Raw genomic sequence first — 22,237 nt, 5'->3', positions numbered from 1 at the left:
TGGCCTTTTAAAAAGCATCCATCTAAACATATAATTCGTCTACAACTCACAAAACTTTCCTTGCAACCTTTCAAGCAAACATAGAATCTTTTAAACACTGCCTCACCATTAACACTATCAACCTCCACCTTAATTGTTGACCCAGGATTAGACCTCAAAAGTTCATGTCCATAATCATATATTCTTCTATACTGTTCTTTGAAATCTCCAATACTTTGCCTTGTTGCCATCAACTTTGCCCTTCGTGGTTTGGAGATGGAAATCTTAGTATTCCATTTACGTAAAGATTTTTTACGTATGTCTTGCACCTTCATGTTTGGATTGTCTTGTAAAGACCTATCTATTTCTTCACTCAACCACTTTGTATTCAAAATCTTAATGTTAAGTTGCCTGCTGCAACTATGGGTGTCCTTTATTTTCCTTAATTGCCAAAACTGTCGGGTTGGTAAATAACCACAGTAAGCTGTCCATGGACACTTACCTTGTCCACCCATGCATCTAACTCTCACCCTTACGCTTATCGTTTTTAACAAACTTCAAAGCCCTCCCAGTATGCACAGCATAAGTTTTAATGGCCTCAATAAAGTGAGCCTTATCAGCAAATATTGTCCCAACTTCCCACTTATAATTTGTCATACTTTTTTGTTTCTCATATGTCTGAAATGGACCTGGTTGTGGTCTATCTTCACTCTCGTTCTCGCTACCACTGTTTTGTGGACTTACTAAGACATCAGAATGTCATTCATCATCTGACAACCCCCTACAATTGACCTCAGCCCTACACTCTTCATCACTGTCCTCCAAACCAAAACCAATTTCTTCTTCCTCCTCCTCCTCCACGTACTCATCACCACTAAGATGATTCATATGCCCTTCATCCTTAGTCTCTACTTCAACTTCATTGTCCCCTCCACCATCACTCTCTACTTCAACCTCACTCTCTACTTCAACTTCATTGTTCAGTCCACACTCACTTTCTACTTCATTTTCAACTTGTGTCTCCACTACAATTTCTTCCTGGACTGCACCATCTTCCTCATTTCCACCACTTTCTTCCACCTGCAGTCCACCATCCACCTCATTTCCAGCACTTTCTTCCTCACTTTTATCACTCTCATTAACCAACTCACCCTGAGTCAACAACAACTGAACACCTACTTCAGGTCCGTTATCTTCTACAACCTCTGCATGGTCCACACCATGCACAACATACAAGTCAACTTTCCCAAAATACTTTCCAACCCCCATCATATTCATTGCTCCTTTATCATCATACACTTCATGCAACACATTATTTATGCTGTAAAACAACTCTTTCACGTGAAGGTACCCCAAATCTTTTAATGCACCTATTATTTCAAAATAGCTTCATTTATCGGGATCAACGTCCCAGTAAACAATCTCTCCGTTTATATAGTTAATAGGGTATTGTGTTATCAAGGTCCCACCATGGTGGACCACTACCTCAAATCTTTTCTCAGTCATCTCAAAGGGGGACCACTAAAATCACTTCAAATACCAATAATGGGACCACGGTGAACAACAAAAGCCGACAATAACGCCCTCTGTCTTCCACAACCAAAAAGCCCACCAAAAAAAAATCATATTTAACACACAATACAACGCATTACAACAGCAAATAAACAACTTTTTATACTACCCAAATCAAAGTATAACGATGAAAATATTTATTCTTGACAAAACATCAAATTAAACCCTAACCCCCAAAAAAAAAACATAAACAACAGCAACAATAGGCTTAGATAGTGACCCCTTACCTCACCTCCGTGCGATGTTGAACTACCACATTCAATCAATCACTAATGGCGTTAGAAGGAATCACCAGAAATGAACAGCAATGGCGTTCTCTCCAATCGCGACAAAAATGGTGTTATCAGTGTTAGGGGTTTTTTAATTGCCCTAATTTTTTCATTTCATTTTAATCCTCAATTTTAAAACATTAAAATGTTTTCAGAATGCCACGTCATATAAGTTTTAAACAGTTGGATAAAAGTTTGCCACGCTAGCATCTCCATCGTTAAGAATTTAACGCCGTCTGCCAAAGGGACCATTTTGAACAACTTTTAATGAAATATGGGACCTAAGTGATTTTTTTCCGAAGGTGGGATCATTTTGAAGAAAAGTCCCAAAAGAAGGGACCAAATGATGTATTAAACCTAATATAAATAGAACTTTCTAAAGCTCAGTTCATTATCTAAAACACTTGTATCTCATTAGAACACTATTTACCTAGAGTTTCTCTACCTTCTCTCTAGAATTTCTGTCTATTGAGCTGTCTGATTGACGATCAGGAGGTGCCCAAACGATCACGGCGTAGAGGACTACACAACTGACCGATCAATTTCTTGATTCTAGCTGGTAAGATGTTTTTTATCTTTTCACCGTATGTTCTTGAGTTGTGATCATGCAATTTCTTCTGTTGCATGTGTCTTGTGGTTTTCATCTTCAATTCCTAGCTCAGTTCAAGCTCTAAGAGTTGTTTTTATCACCAATTGGTGAGTTGTAGGTTTTGTTGATTTTCCTTGAGGCGCAAGCTTCACTCGGGGTTTTGAGAGCATACGGTGTTTAACTGAGGTAAGGGGAACTATATTGTTGCTTTAATTTGTAGTTTGGTATATGTGTGGTGAATTTTGTGTTACGATGCTGATTGAACTAGAATTAGGTTTTTGGTTTATATTGAGTTGTATGCAATTTGAGTGATTGATTGTGAAATTGAGAAATGGTGGTTGTGAACTGTATTGAATGTTGTGTGAAGCTGTAATTGATCAGGTTGGAGAGAGTAATTTGTTGTAATAGTGAGTAGAAAGAAAATATAGAGAATTAGATATGTTTTGAGTCATTTTAGAGGGAGTGAGACAGTGAAAATGAAAACTAGGGGTTAAGGACTCAATTGGTCTGTTGAGGCAGTTTGGGTTAGTCAATTGTGACCTGTTTGAGTCATTCAAATGGTTAAAAACATGTTCAAAGTGGTAGATTTGGATTTGGGTCCTTAAGTCGATGAATTTGGTGTTTTATAGTGGAAATTGGTTCACAAACACTTTAGATTGATGGTAGGGAGGTTTAGAATCACTTAGACAAGTCTAATTAGGTATATAACACAATATATGAGTGTTAGAAGTTGAAAACAATAGTTAGAATTGGTAAATGGGGTACGAGTTGCATAATTCTGCAGAATTTCGTTCTATAGATTATGCAGACTCGCTAAGCGAATGATTTCGCACAATGAGTCCTCATAGTGAGGTGCTCTCTGTCAGGGCATTCGCACAGCGAGTTGATGCACTGTGCGAATGATTGGGGAGGGTTGCTCCCTGTCTGGTGATTCGCACAGCGAATCAGGACGTTGAGTGTCTGGTAATGACCTGGGATCACTACCAATTTAATTCGAATAGTGAATTGGTGCGCACAGTGAGTGTTTGGGGGGTTTGATCTCTGTTTGGTCTCTCACATAGCGACTTGGAGGCGTTATGCGAGGAGTTGAGGTCTGGTACCTCTGCGAGTTAATTCACACAACGAGTGTGTTGTTGTGCGAGAAGCTCTTGGTTATGTTCTGCGAATGAGGTGCGCTAAGCGAAAAGTCTAGGTTAGTTTACTGTTTTATTCTTTGTTTTGAACTAAATTAAGGGAAGTATGGATTGGCATGTGAAGTGTTATTGAGTGTGTATTCTATACATGTTTATGATTAAGTATGTGGCCAAGTATGAGTATGTAATTATATGGTGATGAGTACGTGTTTCAAAGTAGATATTCTTGGTGAGATTCCAGGTTGTTTAGAATGTATGCAGGAGCTCAGTCTTAGGGGTTATCCTGAAACTCCAATGGTCTTTTATTCTCAAGTAGAGAGGATTAAACCGTGTCATGAAGAGTAGTCTTAGGGGCTTCCGGTATGTCCCAAGATCTAGAACAGACTAATCTCGTGTGTGTGGTAGGGTGAAACCCGTTGGCAATGACTTTGCAAAGCAATAGAGACCACCATGAGTGCACAACCCGTCATAGCTCGGCAATCATTCTAAGTCCGGACGAGTCAAGTTTAGAACGTAATATGCTAGGATGTGTGACTTAGTTTACTTTGCTTGATTTGAGATGTGATTAAATTACATGATTTCTTGTATATCTAGCTCACCTTTCTTTTTGAGTTTGTAATTTTTTATGTGTGGTGTTTTTTTTTTTTTGCAATGATCATCCATTAGATGCGATCAGAGATAGATGAAGTGTCCCTAAAATAGGCTCTGGAGGGTGATGATGTTGCTATCTAGTTTAGTTAGGTTGTTTATTTCATGTGTATAGTTTTAAAATATCTTATGTATTTAAAGTTTTAAATTCTACGGTTATGTTTTAGATGACTATAAAATTTATACTTTATATCTAAAATAATTAAAGTAATATATTATATATAATGTTAAAGTCTTTTATATTTGTATGTTACCAGGACAAAAACATAATATATAATGTGTTAATGATCGATCAACTCCAAAGTGAAATATTACTATGAAGAAATACATCGAGGAAAGGAAGCTTGTTATTAATAATATAAGCCAATATAATAGCATTTCATTTATAGAGTATATATTTGATTATAAGGTCAAGATTAAAGTTTTATCAAATTTAATGACAAAAACAAAAGATTTTGAACTATATAAAAATAAAAAATTATTTTATCTTAAAAACATGTTTTTATCAACAACTAAATACAATAATAACGTAAGTATTATAAAATCTATAAATTAGAGTAAAAATTGAAAAAAAAAACTGAGAAAATTGTAATGGTGATTTGTCAGCATCGTATATAGGTGTCTCTGCAAGAAGTGGACTGGTCTAATGAACGCCTATATCTCGGCATCAACGTGGACTGCTCCAACTCTAACCAAATACCAATCAATCAACAACATTTTACGTTAATCTAATTCCAACATTCATTTCTCTATCATTTTAGAACTTTCCCCTTTTCAACCTTTTTTTATTCAAAATGCTACTTTATCAACAAAATTCCAATTAACGGTTTGGTTAAAATTTGATAATTTCAATGATTTTACATTATTTATTAATTGAAAGTAAACACAACTTAAATATATTTCTTTTTCAAAAATTTTAAAAATAAAATAAAATTAATGTCTACTCAATAAAAAATGATAGTCTACTCACGTCGTGATTTATATCAATAAAAAAGTCTACAAAAGTTAATGTTTAAAATAAAAAACGAAGATTAATAGTTTATTATTAAGTCACAGGTGAGAATATTCTTTAGTATCGAAAGAAAGTTAAGTACAGTAAAAGAAGACAACTTCTTGCAAATAGTAGAAAATGAAATTTGAATCTCCACACAAAAGTTATTGACATTTAATACTTATCCACAACTTAGCTCATTTAAAAAAAAAATGATTAAAAAAGAAAAAAAAAAGTTGATTAAAAAAAGAAAGGCTTAACACTGCTTTTGGTCTAGTTTGGAAGGATTTGTTCAATATGGTCCTACCTTTTTTTTCATCCGCCTTTTGAAAAAACTGTTCAATTGAATCCTTTTTGTTCATAGTGTCCTTTTTATTCATAGTGGTCCCATATTCAAGTTTAAATTGTTTATTATAGTCCTTATTGTATACGATGATAACATGATTTTTAACATAACATTATGTCAAGACTGTTAAAATAACATTTGGATAGGTAAATACATGAAAAAACTTATTAACGTCGTAACCAGCACGGATAGAAAATTGACGTCGTAACCTAAAAGGAGTCAATTGAACAGTTTTTTCAAAAAGTAGAATTAATTGTTACTAAAAAAAGATAGAACCATATTGAAGAAAACCTCCCAACGAAGGACTAAAAGGGCTATTAAGCCATTAAGCAAAAAGAAATAGATAAACATATTATTGCTTATAAACAGAGTAAAACATCGTAGCATCCGAAAATCCCTGTGGCAACAGGAATCAAAACAAAAACTGAAGCATTGAGAATTTTGAAGAAGTAGGCCATGGAACTTGGACTCTCACCATTCTATCCTCATACTGAAATTTGACAGCTACTCCATCTATTTTGCAACTGATTGGCTTCTCCGATGAGAACACCCTCATCTCTCCACAACCTCTCACTCCAATTTTCACCACATCTCTCTCATCATCAAACTCCATACATTCAATGGCACCACCACAGTTAAGCATGTTCACTAATCCAATTGGAGCAAATTTAATCAACCCCTTTGATAAAACTCTCACTGGAGACACTGTCAACAGCTCAAAACTAAATGGCTCCAATGAAACTTCCAATTTCTCTGACCATTTCATCAGCTTCACTTTCTTCTCCTTCAACAAATACACAGCAAACACATCCACCCCTTTTATGCTCATTCCAACTTTTCCATTGCTCCATTCAATATCTTCAGGACTCGCCAAACATGTCACAGTGTGTGAGAATTCAGAGGCACTCTTGTTTCGCCGCGTCACCGGACACCACCCTCCTCCTTGGCAGTTAAACACACCCAACACACCTGTATACTGTCACAGAACCAAATCATTATGGTGTGATCAAAACAGCTTATTTAAACAAATATGTCTGATATGGTTGGAAAATAACATGGTCTCCACTATCTTTTACATCAAATGTTTGATAAAACTCAAAAGGGTGGGTGGCTTACTTTGTTGAGATTCCAAATTTTGAGCATTGTTTTCCCATCGTGTAAAGGGTCTTCAAACAGAGAATCTCGTGTGGGGAGTGCGTAATGTTGGCAACGCAAGATGGTGCCATCGGGCAAAGAGAGGCTCTTGAGCAGCTTGAAGTTGTGCTTTCCAACACAATCACTGACGTAAATAGGTCCACCAGAGATTGCTCTGGAAGCAGCATGGAATTCAGCACATGGGTGAGTAGATTGAAACATGTCCCAATCTGGGTGAATAAAATTTCCCATCCATAAACTGTTGTAGGCACAATGCACCATGTGGCACCCTTGGAGCCAATACGTTCCGTTTGGATCCCCAGAGGGATCAGTGCACCAGAAATCATCCCCTATACGAATGGCAGAAAAATTTAGGTTTATTCAAGTTCCAGAATTTTTGGATATAAAAACGAAAGCAACTCCTAATACGTGATGAAGTTGAAATTTGGAGTGATTATAAAGTGGTATTATTATTACCTACGCGACCAAGGGCTATGGTTTCAGTGCCAAGGAGAAAGAAATCATTACAGTGCTCCATGCTTGCAATGACTCCATTGCCTTTGAAATGCTTCTTCACCGATGCAGTGAGTGCTTTGTAATAATCTCTGGCTAACTCAACACGCCCACCAAATTCCTCTGATAGCATTTCCAGCAGCTACAGAACATAAAACACCAAACATTAGACTTCAAAATCATCTAAACAACTATATATCTATGTTTTGTTTAGTGTTTTGCTTTCTTAAAAGTACATTTTTGGGCTTAATACTTATATATTCTCAAACCCAACAAAAAGATTATATATTATATACTATCATTTAATTATACAGATTATACACAGAAAGTCTTTTGAGTTTTACAATAATTATTTCAAAATCAATCAATAATATAATATTTCTAAATGTTTGATGATTTAAGATTTTAAACCAAGCTAGCTAGTATGATATATCATGGTGGTAGTATAAAATATTAATATACACTAATGAAATTATCCAAAATGAATAGCTTATTGTTTCAAGAAAATTACACTCCTTAATAAGAATGGTTAAACAAAATAATTTTTTGGTTGATAATTATGAACTGTGATACTAATTTTGTGAAGGTCCTCGTATACTCACCAGATGTAGTAGGAAAGAAATAGTGCCAATGGAAAGAGAAACCTTATCAATGTCATGACAAACCATTTCTAGTTGAGACAATTTTGCTTTCATGTTTCAACCCTGCAATTAACAATAGTATTCTGTGTATATGTACATGCTTGCTCCTATATTAAACTAAACCAAAATACAAACAAATAAAATAAAAAAATATTGAACTTAGTGGTGCTGCTAAATGTAAACAAAAAGAAAAAACACCATCAAGTTAACTAATTCAACCCTATTTAGAATTGTAATTTCAAAAATATTTCTATGTTTAAACCAATACATCATCTCAAATAAATGTTTTTTAAAATGATTTAATATGTATACGTTTAATTATGAGGTGAAGAAAAAATAAATAAACTTCTGAAATTGTAATTACTTTTGCTTGCATATAAATCTAGACGCAATATTTCTTCTTTCTTATGCCGTTCAAGGTTTTCCAAACAGACGTATACTTTATTAAAACAATTTTACTAAAATAATTTCATATTTATAAATTTGCTCCAATAAAAACAATTAAAATATTGTATCTTATAGATTTGCTCACGACATCTGACATCTGACTTTACTGGTATGTAACCTTCTACTATTAATTAACTACTCCAAACTTAGTGCAAGACATAATAAAATAAAATTAAAAAAAAATAATTCCGATTTTTAGTACGTCCAAAATCAGAATTAAAATTACGTAAAAAACTAGAATGCAAAGATCGTAAACATGAGTATGCTAATATGTAGGAATTAAACTGAAACTAATTTAATCATCAACGATTCTTAAATTTAAATTCTTCTACGGACATATATAATAAAAATGAGAAATGTTTATACAAATTTTTTTTTATATGCTACAATAAAAAAAAAAAAAACTCATTGTAACATGGGGCAGTTTAGAGACTTACATGTATAACGTCAACTTTGACGCCGTCAATTCCCGCCGATTCCAAACGCGAGTGGAGCCCCTCGTACAAACGGTGAGCGAGGTGAGGTGGCACGAGTCCCACACCGTTATTCACGATCTTATCCACCGCTAAATCTTCCATTGTCATTTTTAACCCCTGGGACAGCTTCGGAGTAACAAGCTTAGCTTCGGGCATGTCCGGAACCTCAGGTCTGACCCCACCCCAGTATCCACAGAGCGCGTGCCAAACATACACCTGCTCCACGCTACTAAACCGCTTCTTCAAATCCCTAACGAACGCGCCCAAACCTTTCTCAGACCCTTCAACACTACGATAATCCCTGAACTTGTAATTTTCCTCGAACTTCACGAGCCTGCACGGCATTTGCTCCCCAGCGGAGGTTCGGTTCACACCCACTTGGTCCGTCACAGGATCCTCATCATGACAAATTGATTGCCACCCATCATCTATTAGGACCATCCCCGGAGGGCACCCTCCCTCCACAAGGCCCTTCACCCCTTCCCACACCCCTAATGGGTGCACTTTCAGATAAAACGCGTCCCACGTACACCATCCAAACTTATCTATTATCGCTGCAAAAATAATTAAATAATTAAATTATTTATCTATACTATTTACTTATTTTTCATTTTTTGAAATTATGATCACAGTGAAATATAATACCTGGCGCGGTTTTCTCCTCCAGAAGCTTGAAAGTCCCCAAATGCATTCTAACAACTTTGGCTGCTTCACTTACCAAGCGAAAGGGATCATCGCCGACGTGGAGGTACAAGCAGCTCCCGAAGCTGGAGGCGGTGACACGTGTAGATCCACTCTCCACGCAAAGGTCCACGTAGTCATCTAAGCCAGGTTGGAGGGAGGCTCGGAAGGAGCCTTGGAGAATGGGAAGCAGCAAGACGTAGGGGCGACCCAGCGAGTCATTCTTGTCGAGAAGGATCATTTGGGTTTCGTGTTCTACCTCGTGGCCGTTGCTTCCAACCCAGTGCGTGGTCCACCACACCTTGAACCGGAATAGACTCATGAACCTTATGCCCCTCAGCTTCCCCAGAGGCACCACGTGGCGGCTCCTCGCCTCCTCCGCGTGGAACCCGACGAAGCAACCCACCACCGTGTCGGTGGCTTTAGAATACACGGAGGGCGAAGGGGTGGCCGTTATGTTGGGCGGGACTTCCGTCAGAAAAGGGTGGCCGTTAGCGAGGAAGTTGGAGCCGTTTAAGGTTATGGAGAAGGGTGAATTGTCGGGGAGCAGACCCAACGAACCTAGTTGCACTGTTTTGCTTAAGCTCGGAGCCATGTGAAGTAGTTGTGGAAGTTGAAGGTTTTTAGAGAGAAATGAGAAAATTGGTGGTTAGAGTGTTGTGGCTTGGTGGGTTTATATAGCGAAGCACCTCCACCGTTATATCTTATGCTTTTTCAACGCTGCATGTGTTTATAGTGCGTAATGCTTTCACTAATATTTACAAAAATATTTCAAAGATATATTTTTGAATTTCTCGTTTGAAGCAGGGTGAAATGTAGAATTTGTTTAGTTATCAAGAGGTTCCATGAATGTACAAAAGCTTGCTGGACACAAGGCACCGTTTGCCGTGTATACATGTTCTTAGTCTACGTTTCTCCATTTTTTTTGTCTCATTTGGTATATACATAAAATAAAAGATGTAGTGAATAAATAATGAAAGAAGAAAAATAATAGGAAATAAAAGATTATGTATTTTCTTAAAAGAACAACTAACTGAACAAAAAACAAAGAATAAGAATTACGTATAAGTATATTATACATATTAAATAATAGAAGGAAATTAAAGCAAAAATAATAATAGGATAGACATTTCTGGAAGGAGAAGGTGAACCGCTAAATAAGAAAAAGTTAAAAGGGAGTTGTGGAAATATATAGTTTATTTTGTTAACTGAATCTTGCTTTTACGAACCAGAACTCTCGTTGCTATTCTAGATGTTTCCACCAGCTTGTATGTCTTTCCTTTTGATGGATTAGGAGATCGTGGAATTGTTCGTTTTTAAGCATTCTATAATAGTTCAAACAACATTTATAATTTAACTTTTTTAAAATGTATTGGATTTATAACCCCATGCTCAATACAAAATTAGAGTACCAAGAAATCACGAATTTGAATGATATTAAAGTAACCAAACCAACATTTAAAATAGATTATTTATTATTATTTATGTCGGTTTCATATTTTATCTAGATAACACAACTATAATAAAATAGACTCGTTTAAGGTAATTATATACATGTGTACAACATTTATAATTAGTTTGATAAATGGGTATTATAACTTTTCTCTCCTTGAAGAACAAACATTGTTTAGGCTTAAATGAAAGAGGAAAATTAATTGAGATCTATTGCTACGTTTGTTGAATTGCATTTCAAAATTAAATGTCATGTATCTATTATAGATTTTAACTTTATCGTCTTCAAACGTTATTTTAACCAAGTTAACTGGAAGAATTTTGCATTATTTTTTTAAATTAAGAACTAAATTGACACAAATAAAATTACAAAACCAATTCGAGATTTTGTAAAAAAAAAAATGAGAACTAATGTAATAATTTAACCTATTATAAATATTCAATATTAAATATATGTATTTCTTTTTCTTTAATATATATATATATATATATATATATATATATATATATAAGATTATATAATAAATTGTGGATATTTTAATAATTTAAATATGATAAAATAAATATTAGGATGAGTTTATATATACACGGTCTCATTTTGATGTTTAATTGAAAAAAATTAAATCAATATCTATACCTAATAAATGTGAGACATTCATAATTATAAAAATCAAATGCCTCGGAATTAGGATATGGAGGAATATTAAAAATAAAGACAGAAAAGAAAAAGCAAATTATAAGATATCAATTAGGAGCTTGAAATGGCACTGAAAAGAAGTATAATACAAGAAAAAAATATACTTTCCATAACTTTATGTTTTACAAAATTTCAAAATGAACTAATAATAATTTTTCTTATTATGAATTGATTGTAAATCATAAAAAGAAATTTTGGAAAACGAAGTAAAAAACAATTGTTTTCTAGATGACAAAGCATATTGTCCTATTTTTATTTTGAAACTGATATTATAAAAGAAAAACATAATTTCATTTCTGATTTTATAACTTATGAATTTCTACAGGGACATGACTTCTCAAAATGATTAGTAAGGGCTTGTCTTTTGCACCCACCTTCAATAGAAAATTAATAGAAAAAAGAAATACCTTAGTCGTTCGAGGATTTATTAACATAAATAGGGCAATTTTAAATGTGATTTCATACTAATTATTGAATGGAAGTTTAAAGATAAAGAGCCTCATAAGATAATTTCTCATCTTGCCCCAAACAAAACGGGGATGGATTCCCTTTAATAATTTAAATAAAAATAAAAAATTTAACAATTCATAATTATGGATACTCTACATAAATAATCTCAAAACTTGATAAAAGAGACATTTTCATAATTAGTTACTCCAAAACCTTAACATTCCAATTTTTAGCCTTCTGAAATCTATAATTAACACATTATAAAATTAAAATAAAACTTTATTAGTCTCTTATTTAAAATTTCAACAAAAACAATTATTTTATAAATGAACTTTATTAAAAAAGAAAAACTTCCTAAGATTAAAAGATTGTTCCAAATATTTGATATTAACTATCTTTCTTTAATGTTACATCTTTCTCAAGACATGTATTATCATTTGTTCTTATATAAAATACTATCATCACAACCACATAAATAAAAGAGTAAGTTAACTTAAGTAATAACAATAGTTTTCATCATATTATAAGTTTAAATATAATTTTCAATAAGAAACATAAAACACAAACAACATATCATACAAATACACAAGAAAATATATTCTCTCACACAACAATACTACCACTAGTGATCTTAGCATGAGTTGTAACTATCGTACATATCTTATTAATACAAATATAATTTTTCATTACTCTTCTTGAGAGTAGTTTCCCTACACAAGTGTCACTTCTCATCATTCTTCACAAATTTATCCTTCACAACCTATCATTAAGTCACCACATCCACAAACATATCAACCGCCATCCCCTATCCATAAAACTCAAAAATCATGAAAAAAAAATATTCTTTTAAACTTCAAAAGATAATAATCAAATAGAAAATAACCTCATTTTAATCCAACTCATCATATGCACATACAAACAAAAGGCAAGAAAGAAAACAAGAAAAAAAAATGTAAACTCCCTTATCTCTTACTCTTTACTTCTTCCTTCAACCCCTTCAAAACTTAACTTTTAAAACTTTTTCCCTTCTTCTTTCACTTGTTGTCATTTCTATTAAAACTTACTAATACAAAAATCACTTTTTTTATGACGAATAAAAATAAAATATTATGACGGTATATTTAAGTCCATTTTATTTCACATCTTGCAGCTGCCACGATCCATCATTCAACTTCTGCACTACATACAACAAATATATTATCCCCTTACTTCTCCACGAAATACCTTGAAGTGGAATATCTATAAAACAGTGCTAACACAACATGTTATGACTTTGGTAATTACGTCTTAAAACTAGGGATGGCAAAAAAATTTGAGCCCGCGGATAAAATTCGCAACGGATAGTTAGTATCCACATATATTTACTACCTGCTACCCGCGGGTAACGAATATTTTAATACCCGCTTGGGTCGGGTTCGGGTACTACACATTCCGATCCGTGGATACCCGTTACCCGCCAAAAAAGTTGAAAATACATTTTTATCCTTCCTTATGTTATTTTTAAGAAGCTAGGTTTTAATTTTTATTAATTTGAATTTATGTTTTAACTTTTATTTACTTATCCATTGAACTTATTTGGATATATGTTTTAAATATTATTTGTATTTTTTTTTTTGCAATTTAATTTGGATTTCATTTAAAAACTTAAAAAATATCCAACAGATATCTGTGGGTTGAAAAAAATCCGCGGGTTGAAAACGGATATCCGCAGGTAGAAAATAATCCACGGATTTTTTTTAGGCGGATATCCGGCGAGTAGCAGGTCGGGTTTCGGATACAGTTTTATCCGGCGGGTCGAGTTCGGATATCACACTATCCGACCCGACCCCAACCCGTTGCCATCCCTACTTGAAACAACAAAGCCGCATATTAATAACTATGTAATATATAATAATGAATACAAACAAAGGTTAATCACACTCAAATGCTACAGATATTAACGTCCAACATATCTTATTTCTATTTATTCTAACATGAAGAAATACAAACTTGTTGAAAGTATTCTGTTTTAATAATTTATCAAGTTCAGTTAATCCACCCTCATCAGAAAATTAATTTGAGTATCACTTACACCAACAAGAACTTCTTGCAAGCCAGAGGAATTGCTTGCAACCTGTTTCACAACTAACATGATGACAAAGCAAAATGGAAACAAAAACTAAAACTATTTTACCAACCAAAATAGAGCATTGCAGCTCAAATTCTTTTATAGTCAATAGAAATGAAAAATGATTATCAATAAAAAAATAAAAAAATAAAAAATGAGTAAATAATAATTAGAAAAGATTTTCGTGCATGCAGTGTAACGTGGCCTCTATTGCCTTCCCCTTTCTTGATGATGGCTACCATGCCCATCTTTAGCCTGTCATCCCATTTCTCATTCTGAACAAAGAAAGATTCCTAAATTTGATATATTTCTTACAGGAAGGAAAAGAAGGAGGCTACGGGAATACTAGAAAGAGTCTGAAACAGAAAGAGAAATAAAAGAAAGGAGGGACGAGAGTTTTTTAACGATAGGAGAGAAATGGGAGAGGGGAACAATGGCACATGGACATAGCAAGAATAAGAAAGGACAGAGAAAGGAGGAGCTGAAGAAAGAGAAGATAGTCTGGAATTGAGAGCGAGAGACTAATGTAGAAAAGGAATATGGAAGAAAGGAGAAAGAATGGAAGAAGTCTCAAGTTATAAAGGTAAGTCTCCTACTAGTCTTGCTCGTGTATGCATCAAATGTTTCTAAGTTCTTTGCATCCTATTGTTATTTAATTTGTTGCTTTACTCAAATTAAATTGGTATGCTAGAAAGATTCATCAAGCATAATAAAAAATGGTTGACAGAGACAAAATAAAATCAGATAAAAGAGGCATGTATCCAAACACAAATTTGTTATTCTCAGTATAGGTACCAACACTTCCTCTATCTGCACTCATAAGATACCAAATGAAGCATATTTAAAGAGAAAAACGTGATAAATTTCAGCACCAACTTCAACCTCTCAGCTTCAAAACCACAAAGTTACTCTAGAACAACCCACCACCATTTGTCCTTTCAATGCTTCTCTAACCTAGACCATTTTCATCCCAAACAATAACCATTTCCCCAATCCTTCAATTTCTTTTTCATATGTAAAAACCTGTTAAGATTTCTAATTGATTCACTGTATAGAAAATTACAAAATATAGGTTGATTTATTGCATTAGCTAATTTCCAGGATTAGTTATAGGGATTAGCTTAATTATAGGGATTGGGTAGTTTTTGTTTCCAGAGATATATTTTCTCTACTGCTCTACATATATGGGCACACTGTAATCATGAGAAATTATCCTTGAATGTCATTTTTCAATATGGTATCACTAGCTAAACTCCTTAAGCGTGATCCACCATTTTCTTAACCTTCGTTTTTTTTTAAACACCCTCTGAACCCATAAGATGTCTGATAAAAACTCTACACCCAAATCAAGGTCTACAGTGACTCCTGTCATTATTCAATCTGAAAGTGCTTTCAATGCCGGGATCGTTCTTAGCGAAACAAATTACGACATATGGTCACAGATAATGGAAATGCATATCGTAGAGAGGGAGAAACAACCTGCAGAGGAGGATCCGGGTTATGAAAAATGGTATGCAGAAAATCAAAAGGTGAAGAGGTGGTTGTTGTTGTCCATGAGCCCAGAAATTATGAAGCGTTACTTACGCTTAGCCACAACCCATGAAATTTGGAGTGCATTATCTAAGGCATTTTATGATGGAAGTGATGAGTTGCAAGTATTTCTTTGAATCAAAAGGCCTTTACTGCAAAACAAAATGGTAGGCCTCTCTCGGAATATTATGGAGAATTGATGGAAATTTTTCAGGAATTGGATCATCGTGATAAGGTGGTCATGAAAGATCCTGAAGATGTCACTGCGTACAAGAAATCAATTGGACGACTAAGGGTACATATATTCCTTGCGGGATTAGATGGTGAGTTTGGACAAATTCGTGGAGAGATTTTACGCAAAGAACTTGTCCCAGAGTTGGAGAATTCTTATGCATTGATTCGTCGGGAGGCAATACGTCAAGCGACTTTAAAAGGTGAATCAAAAAGTTCTGACAGCACAGCCATGATAGCTCGAAACAAAAACTGGCAAGGTCAAACAAAAGGAAATCATCCTAAAGCGAACTCAAATATAAATAAGTCTAAGTTCAAATGCACTCACTACAATCAGTAAGGACACACTAAGAGTCGTTGTTTTGAACTTAATGGATATCCAGAATGGTGGGATCACAATCGGGATCAACGAAGAAAGAATCCAACTGCAGCAGTTGTTGAGGCAAAAAACATAGATGAAGCCTCCAAAGATTCCACTGCTTTGATGGAAATCAGAGGTAATGGTGGTGAGTTTTCTGTACCTATTACTAATAGCACATGGATAATTGATTCAGGTGCTACTGATCATATGACTTTTGATTCTAGACAAATTTCCACCATGAAACCATCCTCAAAAGAATTGATTTCCACTGTCAATGTTGACACAACCTCTGTTATTGGAAAAGGATCCTTAACTCTTACTAATAATTTCGCTTTGGATTCTGTTTTAGTTGTTCCATCTCTTGAATATAACCTTTTGTCTGTATCAAAAATTACTACATCCCTAAATTGTATTGTTATTTTTTGGCCTAATTTTTGTGTGTTTAAGGACATTAAGACCAGACAGACGATTGGCTATGGTGTTAAACAAGGAAGATTATACTATTTGTACTTAGTGTCAAAAGATTCTGGGAAGTTAGAAAGCGCTTTGACCGTGAAGAGTTCTACCAAACAGAAAGAAGAAAATGAAATTTGGCTATGGCATCGTCGCCTTGGACATGCTTCATTTAGTTACTTGAAAAAATTGTTTCCTTTATTATTTGCAAAGATTGACATCTCTGTTTTTCATTGTGATGTATGTGAATAAGCAAAAAGTCATCGTGTTCCTTTTCCACTCAGTTTGAATAAAAGTATTGTTCTTTTTTGCTTATACACTCGGATGTTTGGGGTCCTTCTAAGATTTCTACTCTTAGAGGATCACGTTGGTTTGTTACTTTCATAGATGACTGCACTAGAATGACTTGGTTATGGTTAATGAAGTCCAAAGGAGAAGTGAACTTGATATTTCAAAAGTTTCACAAAATGATTGAAACCCAATACAATGCAAAAGTTCAGGTTCTTCGTAGTGACAATGGTGGTGAATACCAAAGCCTTCACCTCAAGAGGTACTTGGAAGTAAATGGGGTTATTCATCACACTACGTGTCCTAATACACCGCAACAAAATGGTGTTGCCGAGCGGAAAAATCGACACTTACTAGAGGTGGTACGTTCTTTATTATTAGAGGCCCATATGCCTTTATCTTATTGGGGAGAGGCTCTTACAATGGCAACATATGTCATAAATCGTATCCCTTCTAGCTCTAATGAATTTCAAATGCCACTGCAGACTCTCCTGAACAAAGTGGTTACCCTTGGTAGTACGGATTTGCCTCCTCGTGTTTTTGGTTATGTAGCATTCGTGCATATTCAAAAGAACCCAAACAAATTGGCACCATGGGCTTTACGATGTGTGTTTCTTGGATATGCTATACACCAAAAAGGGTATCGGTGTTACCATCCTCCAACTAAACGAATGTTTATAAGCATGGATGTTGTTTTCCATGAACAAATAATGTATTTCTCTTCAGAATCTGCACTTCAAGGGGAGAACCATAAAGAACTGCAGACTCTAGACTATAATTGCCAAGAATATGTATATCTTGAGAAAGACCATTTGGAGGTAAATTGCAGCAATGATAATTCTTGTGCAGATAACTTACAATCAAGTTGTACAGATGAGATGGAAAATGAAATAAATGGGACTTCACATTATGAGGTGGTGACCGAACTTGGTATGACTCCTCCTGTTGACACACCAAACCAATCATCTGCTGTTATGGATGCTCTTAATCTGGTGCCAACAAAAAGGCAACTACCAGAACGACACACTAGAGGTATTCCTAAACTCACTTATGAGCCCACTCTTTCTAGTAAGGTTAGATACCCCATGAATAATTTTGTTTCCTACCACCGTTTGTCTGAATCAAATAAGTCATTTGAAAATCAATTATCTACTGTTGTTATTCCTAACAATGTACAGGAAGCCTTGGCTGATCCACGATGGAAAAATGCGATGAATGAGGAAATGAAAGCCTTGCAACAAAATGAAACATGGGAACCTGTTGATTTTCCACCAGGAAAAGACCAAGTTGGATGTCGATGGATTTATGCTATAAAGTTCAAAGCAGATGGCACAATTGAAAGGTTAAAAGCAAGGTTAGTGGCAAAGGGCTATGTTGACAAATTGGCAAGTGTACCAAATCGTACAAGTAATAAAAATGGTAAGACCAAGTATCGTTTTCCTAAGAGACTCGTATGGCTTCCTCGTTCGCGTGAATTAAAATAATAAGACTTGAGAAATTAAAATTAATAAATTGGGTTTGAGAGCAAAAATATTAACATGCAAAATAAATGTTGATTCAATTGACAAGTGAAAACAATGGATGAATGGATGTTGTTGGGTACTAACAATTTCATCTATTCCACTCTCTCTTACATACTACCCTTGATTATTAGATTGATTCAATTGTTATGCGACTTTCTTANCCTCCCCTTAACCCGATCCCTCAGCGAAAAGGGCCTAATATCAATTACCGGCTTGCTATCCCTAGCCTCCCCTAGTAATTAATACCGCATTATAAACAGAAGTTAGCGCAATCGGTCGTCCTACCCCTATCCCTAGGTGGTATTGTAGAATCAAGAGATTACGCACCAGTTCATGTCATTACCGCACGTCCCCATGTCAATAACGACAAACAACAATATATCGAATGAGTTAAACGATAAAAGCCAAAAGCACAGATGATAACCCAACAATAATCAATCAAAACATATGGAGACCATATAAATAATCAATAGTTTCAATAAGAGAGAGTATCAAAAGATTACATTAAATTCTCCAACAACAATAGGGTTTAGTTGACCATAGACATGGTGAAACTAGATGAAAAATGGAAGAAGAATGAAAGAGCAAACCCTAGAAAAGATGAAAAGGAGCCTAAGCATCCAAGAGATCCTCCCTAGAGAGCAAAATTAGGTCTGGTCGTTCTCCCCTGTCAAAAGAATGACTCTGAATTCGTAGTAGGGGTATTTATAGGTGAGGAGCGCGTCAAAATCAGGCCCAAGTCCAGCGTGCTACCGCCGGGCGGTTTGAGTGTGCCGCCCGGCGGTTTGCCACAACCTGCCGCCACCGCCCGGCGGCAATCGCCACCGCCCGGCGGTTTCTCTCAGCGTGAAATGTTGCCTACTCCTCGTCCTGGACCGCCAGGCGGTTTAAGTGTGCCGCCGGGCGGTACGTCGACTCTTCAAAACTCAACTTTTCTGCTCTTTTCTTGAGTCAACGACCTGTATCTTCAACTTCATTCTTACTTTTCTCAAATTAGCTACAAAACAATGTAAAATAAGCATAAAATCGCTAAAAACAACCTTTGACTCTCTCCAGACTCATTTATTGAGTTTTGCTTGATTCTAAGCTCGTCCCGAGTAGTAAAGGGTGTAATTTGGTCCAAATTGACATATGAAAATCACTGTTTTTCAACCTTCATCAGGCTACACTTAAACTTATGGGGTAGAATATACAGAGACATTTGCTCTTGTGGCTAAACTCAACACAGTTCGAGTATTGTTATCTCTAGCTGTAAACTTAGATTGGCCGTTACAACAGTTTGATGCAAAGAACGCCTTCCTCCATGGAGAATTATCTGAAGAAGTTTATATGGAACTGCCACCAGGATGTATGGTTCCAAAGAAGCATAGTCAAAAGGTGTGTAAATTAAAGAAATAATTATATGGCTTGAAGCAATTTCCAAGGGCATGGTTTGGAAGATTTTCAGAGGCAATGAGTGTTTTTGGCTATCATCAGAGCAATTCTGATCATACTTTGTTTATAAAGAAACAACACGGTGAGATCACTGCTTTTATCATATATGTTGATGATATGACTGTTACTGGAAATGAGCCTGAAGAACAGAAAGCTCTACAAAGCTATTTATTTGGAAAATTTGAAATGAAAGATATTGGTCCTCTGAAATATTTTCTTGGGATAGAAGTTTCCATATCAAAAGTAGGACTATTTCTCTCCTAAAGAAAATATATCCTAGATCTTTTGCGAGAAACATACATGGAAGAGTGTCATCCTACTACTACTCCTATTGAAGAAGGATTAAAATTGTGTCTTGAGCCAAATCAAATATCGGTTGACAAAGGAAGATACCAAAGGCTTGTAGGAAGATTAATGTACTTGGCCCATACCAGACCAGATCTTACTTATGCATTAAGTGTTTTTAGTCAGTACATGCATAACCCAGGAGAAAAACATATGAATGATGTCATGCACATCTTAAGGTATTTGAAATCTGCACCTGGAAGGGGTATTTTGTTCACTAAACACACCGATTATCAAGAAATAAATGTATATACAGATGCAGATTGGGCTAGAGCCATAAATGACAGGAGGTCTACATCAGGTTATTTCACTTTTGTAGGAGGAAACCTTGTAACTTGGAGGAGCAAAACACAAAACGTGGTTGCCTGCTCAAGTGCAGAAGCTGGATTTAGAGGTATAGCACTTGGTTTATGTGAAGCATTGTGGTTAAAGCTACTGTTGGAAGATTTAGGATACCCTCCTAGGCAACCAATCCAGCTGTATTGTGACAACAAAGTTGCATGTGATATTGCCCATAATCCAGTATAACATGATTGCACAAAGCATGTTGAAGTAGACAGATTTTTCATCAAGGAAAAGTTAGATAGGAAGATTTTAGAGTTGCCTAAGATCAAAACAGAAAATCAATTGGCTGATATTCTCACTAAAGCAGTTCTAAAACCAGTGTTCTCCAAATTTCTAAGCAAGTTGGGCTTGACTGACATTTATGCACCAACTTGAGGGGGATGTTAAGATTTCTAATTGATTCACTGTATAGAAAATTACCAAATATAGGTTGATTTATTGCATTAGCTAATTTCCAGGATTAGTTATAGGGATTAGCTTAATTATAGGGATTTGGCAGTTTTTGTTTTCAGAGATATATTTTCTCTACTGCTCTACATATATGGGCACACTATAATCATGAGAAATTATCCTTGAATGTCAATTTTCAATAAAACCTTAATCCAACCACCCTGAATCAATTGTAGTAACGTGAATCAAACCAGAAAACGAATTCAAGCCTCCTAGCCTCTGTTCATCCCTATCATCAATTATCTTTGTCAGAGCGGCGCAAAGAAATCGTTAACGCGTTCAACAAACAAAGAGGAGGCGAATTGGTTTCTTATAACAAATCGTTCTTTTAATAAATTTTCTCGTAAAATAAAATTCCTTAAAACAAATTAAAGAGTAAGGATGAGAGAAAATTGCAAAGATAATTTTTATACCGGTTCAGATCACAGAGATCCTACGTCCAGTTGTTAATCTCAACCGAGAATTAAAGTTCCACAAGCACGAACCAACAAACTATTACAATCACAAAGAAAATAAAACAGTTTAAGGTTAGAACACCTCTCTTGCTACCCTAAGAGATGAAAAACATTTTCCCTATAACCCACAAGGGATGAACACCTCCTCTGAATATTTCACAAAGGAGCTTTCAACTCGACAACAACAACAACACTCAATCACACTCCCTGTGAAAGTTCTCGCTTTATGCTAACAGCAATAGCACTCAATCACACTCCCTATGAAATTTCTCGCTCTATGCGAACAGCAACAACACTTAATCATATTTCCGGTAAAAGTTCTTACTCTATGCCAACAGCCAAGTTCTCAAAGTCGACGCATAATAGTTCAACAAACCCTAGAACATTTATCATCGCACACTGCAGATAAGAATTTGGAAAATACACTTCGTGTGTTTTCTGTATTTTAGAATGAGAGTCCCAATCTAATTTATAGAGATCCCACTCAAGGATACCTCCAAAAATTCGTTGTCAACTAATTAGCATGGGATAATCAATTATCCACTTATGATAATTGATTATGCATTTAATGAATGTACAACAGTAAAAAACTTGCTTAAAAATTTTCATAATTGCTCGTGATAATCAATTATGGCAAATCATAATTGATTACTGATAATTGATTATTATAAGTTGATAATCGATTATCTTGAATATA

At 35.1% G+C, this 22,237-nt stretch overlaps 2 protein-coding genes across 2 annotated transcripts; one reads left to right on the top strand and one right to left on the bottom strand.

The window, feature by feature from the left end:
• Positions 1-5,830: 5,830 nt before the first annotated feature.
• Positions 5,831-10,107, bottom strand: LOC106761957 (galactinol--sucrose galactosyltransferase). Its single transcript, XM_014645591.2, has 5 exons — positions 9,384-10,107; positions 8,700-9,292; positions 7,139-7,316; positions 6,644-7,011; positions 5,831-6,503 (listed from the first exon to the last, which is right to left on the bottom strand). The coding sequence occupies exons 1-5, from the start codon at positions 10,012-10,014 to the stop codon at positions 5,940-5,942; spliced, it is 2,334 nt and encodes a 777-aa protein (XP_014501077.1). The 5' UTR covers positions 10,015-10,107; the 3' UTR covers positions 5,831-5,939.
• A 10,138-nt stretch (positions 10,108-20,245) lies between these two features.
• LOC111241573 (uncharacterized mitochondrial protein AtMg00810-like) lies at positions 20,246-20,818 on the top strand. The gene has a single exon (XM_022780215.1). It carries the CDS (start codon positions 20,246-20,248, stop codon positions 20,816-20,818), a length of 573 nt encoding a protein of 190 aa, XP_022635936.1.
• Positions 20,819-22,237: the final 1,419 nt, after the last annotated feature.

Source organism: Vigna radiata, chromosome 5 (assembly GCF_000741045.1).
Source record: "Vigna radiata var. radiata cultivar VC1973A chromosome 5, Vradiata_ver6, whole genome shotgun sequence".
NCBI classification, from domain to species: domain Eukaryota; kingdom Viridiplantae; phylum Streptophyta; class Magnoliopsida; order Fabales; family Fabaceae; genus Vigna; species Vigna radiata.
Note: the sequence above shows the minus strand (reverse complement) of the source record. Positions and strands in the feature narration are given on the sequence as shown.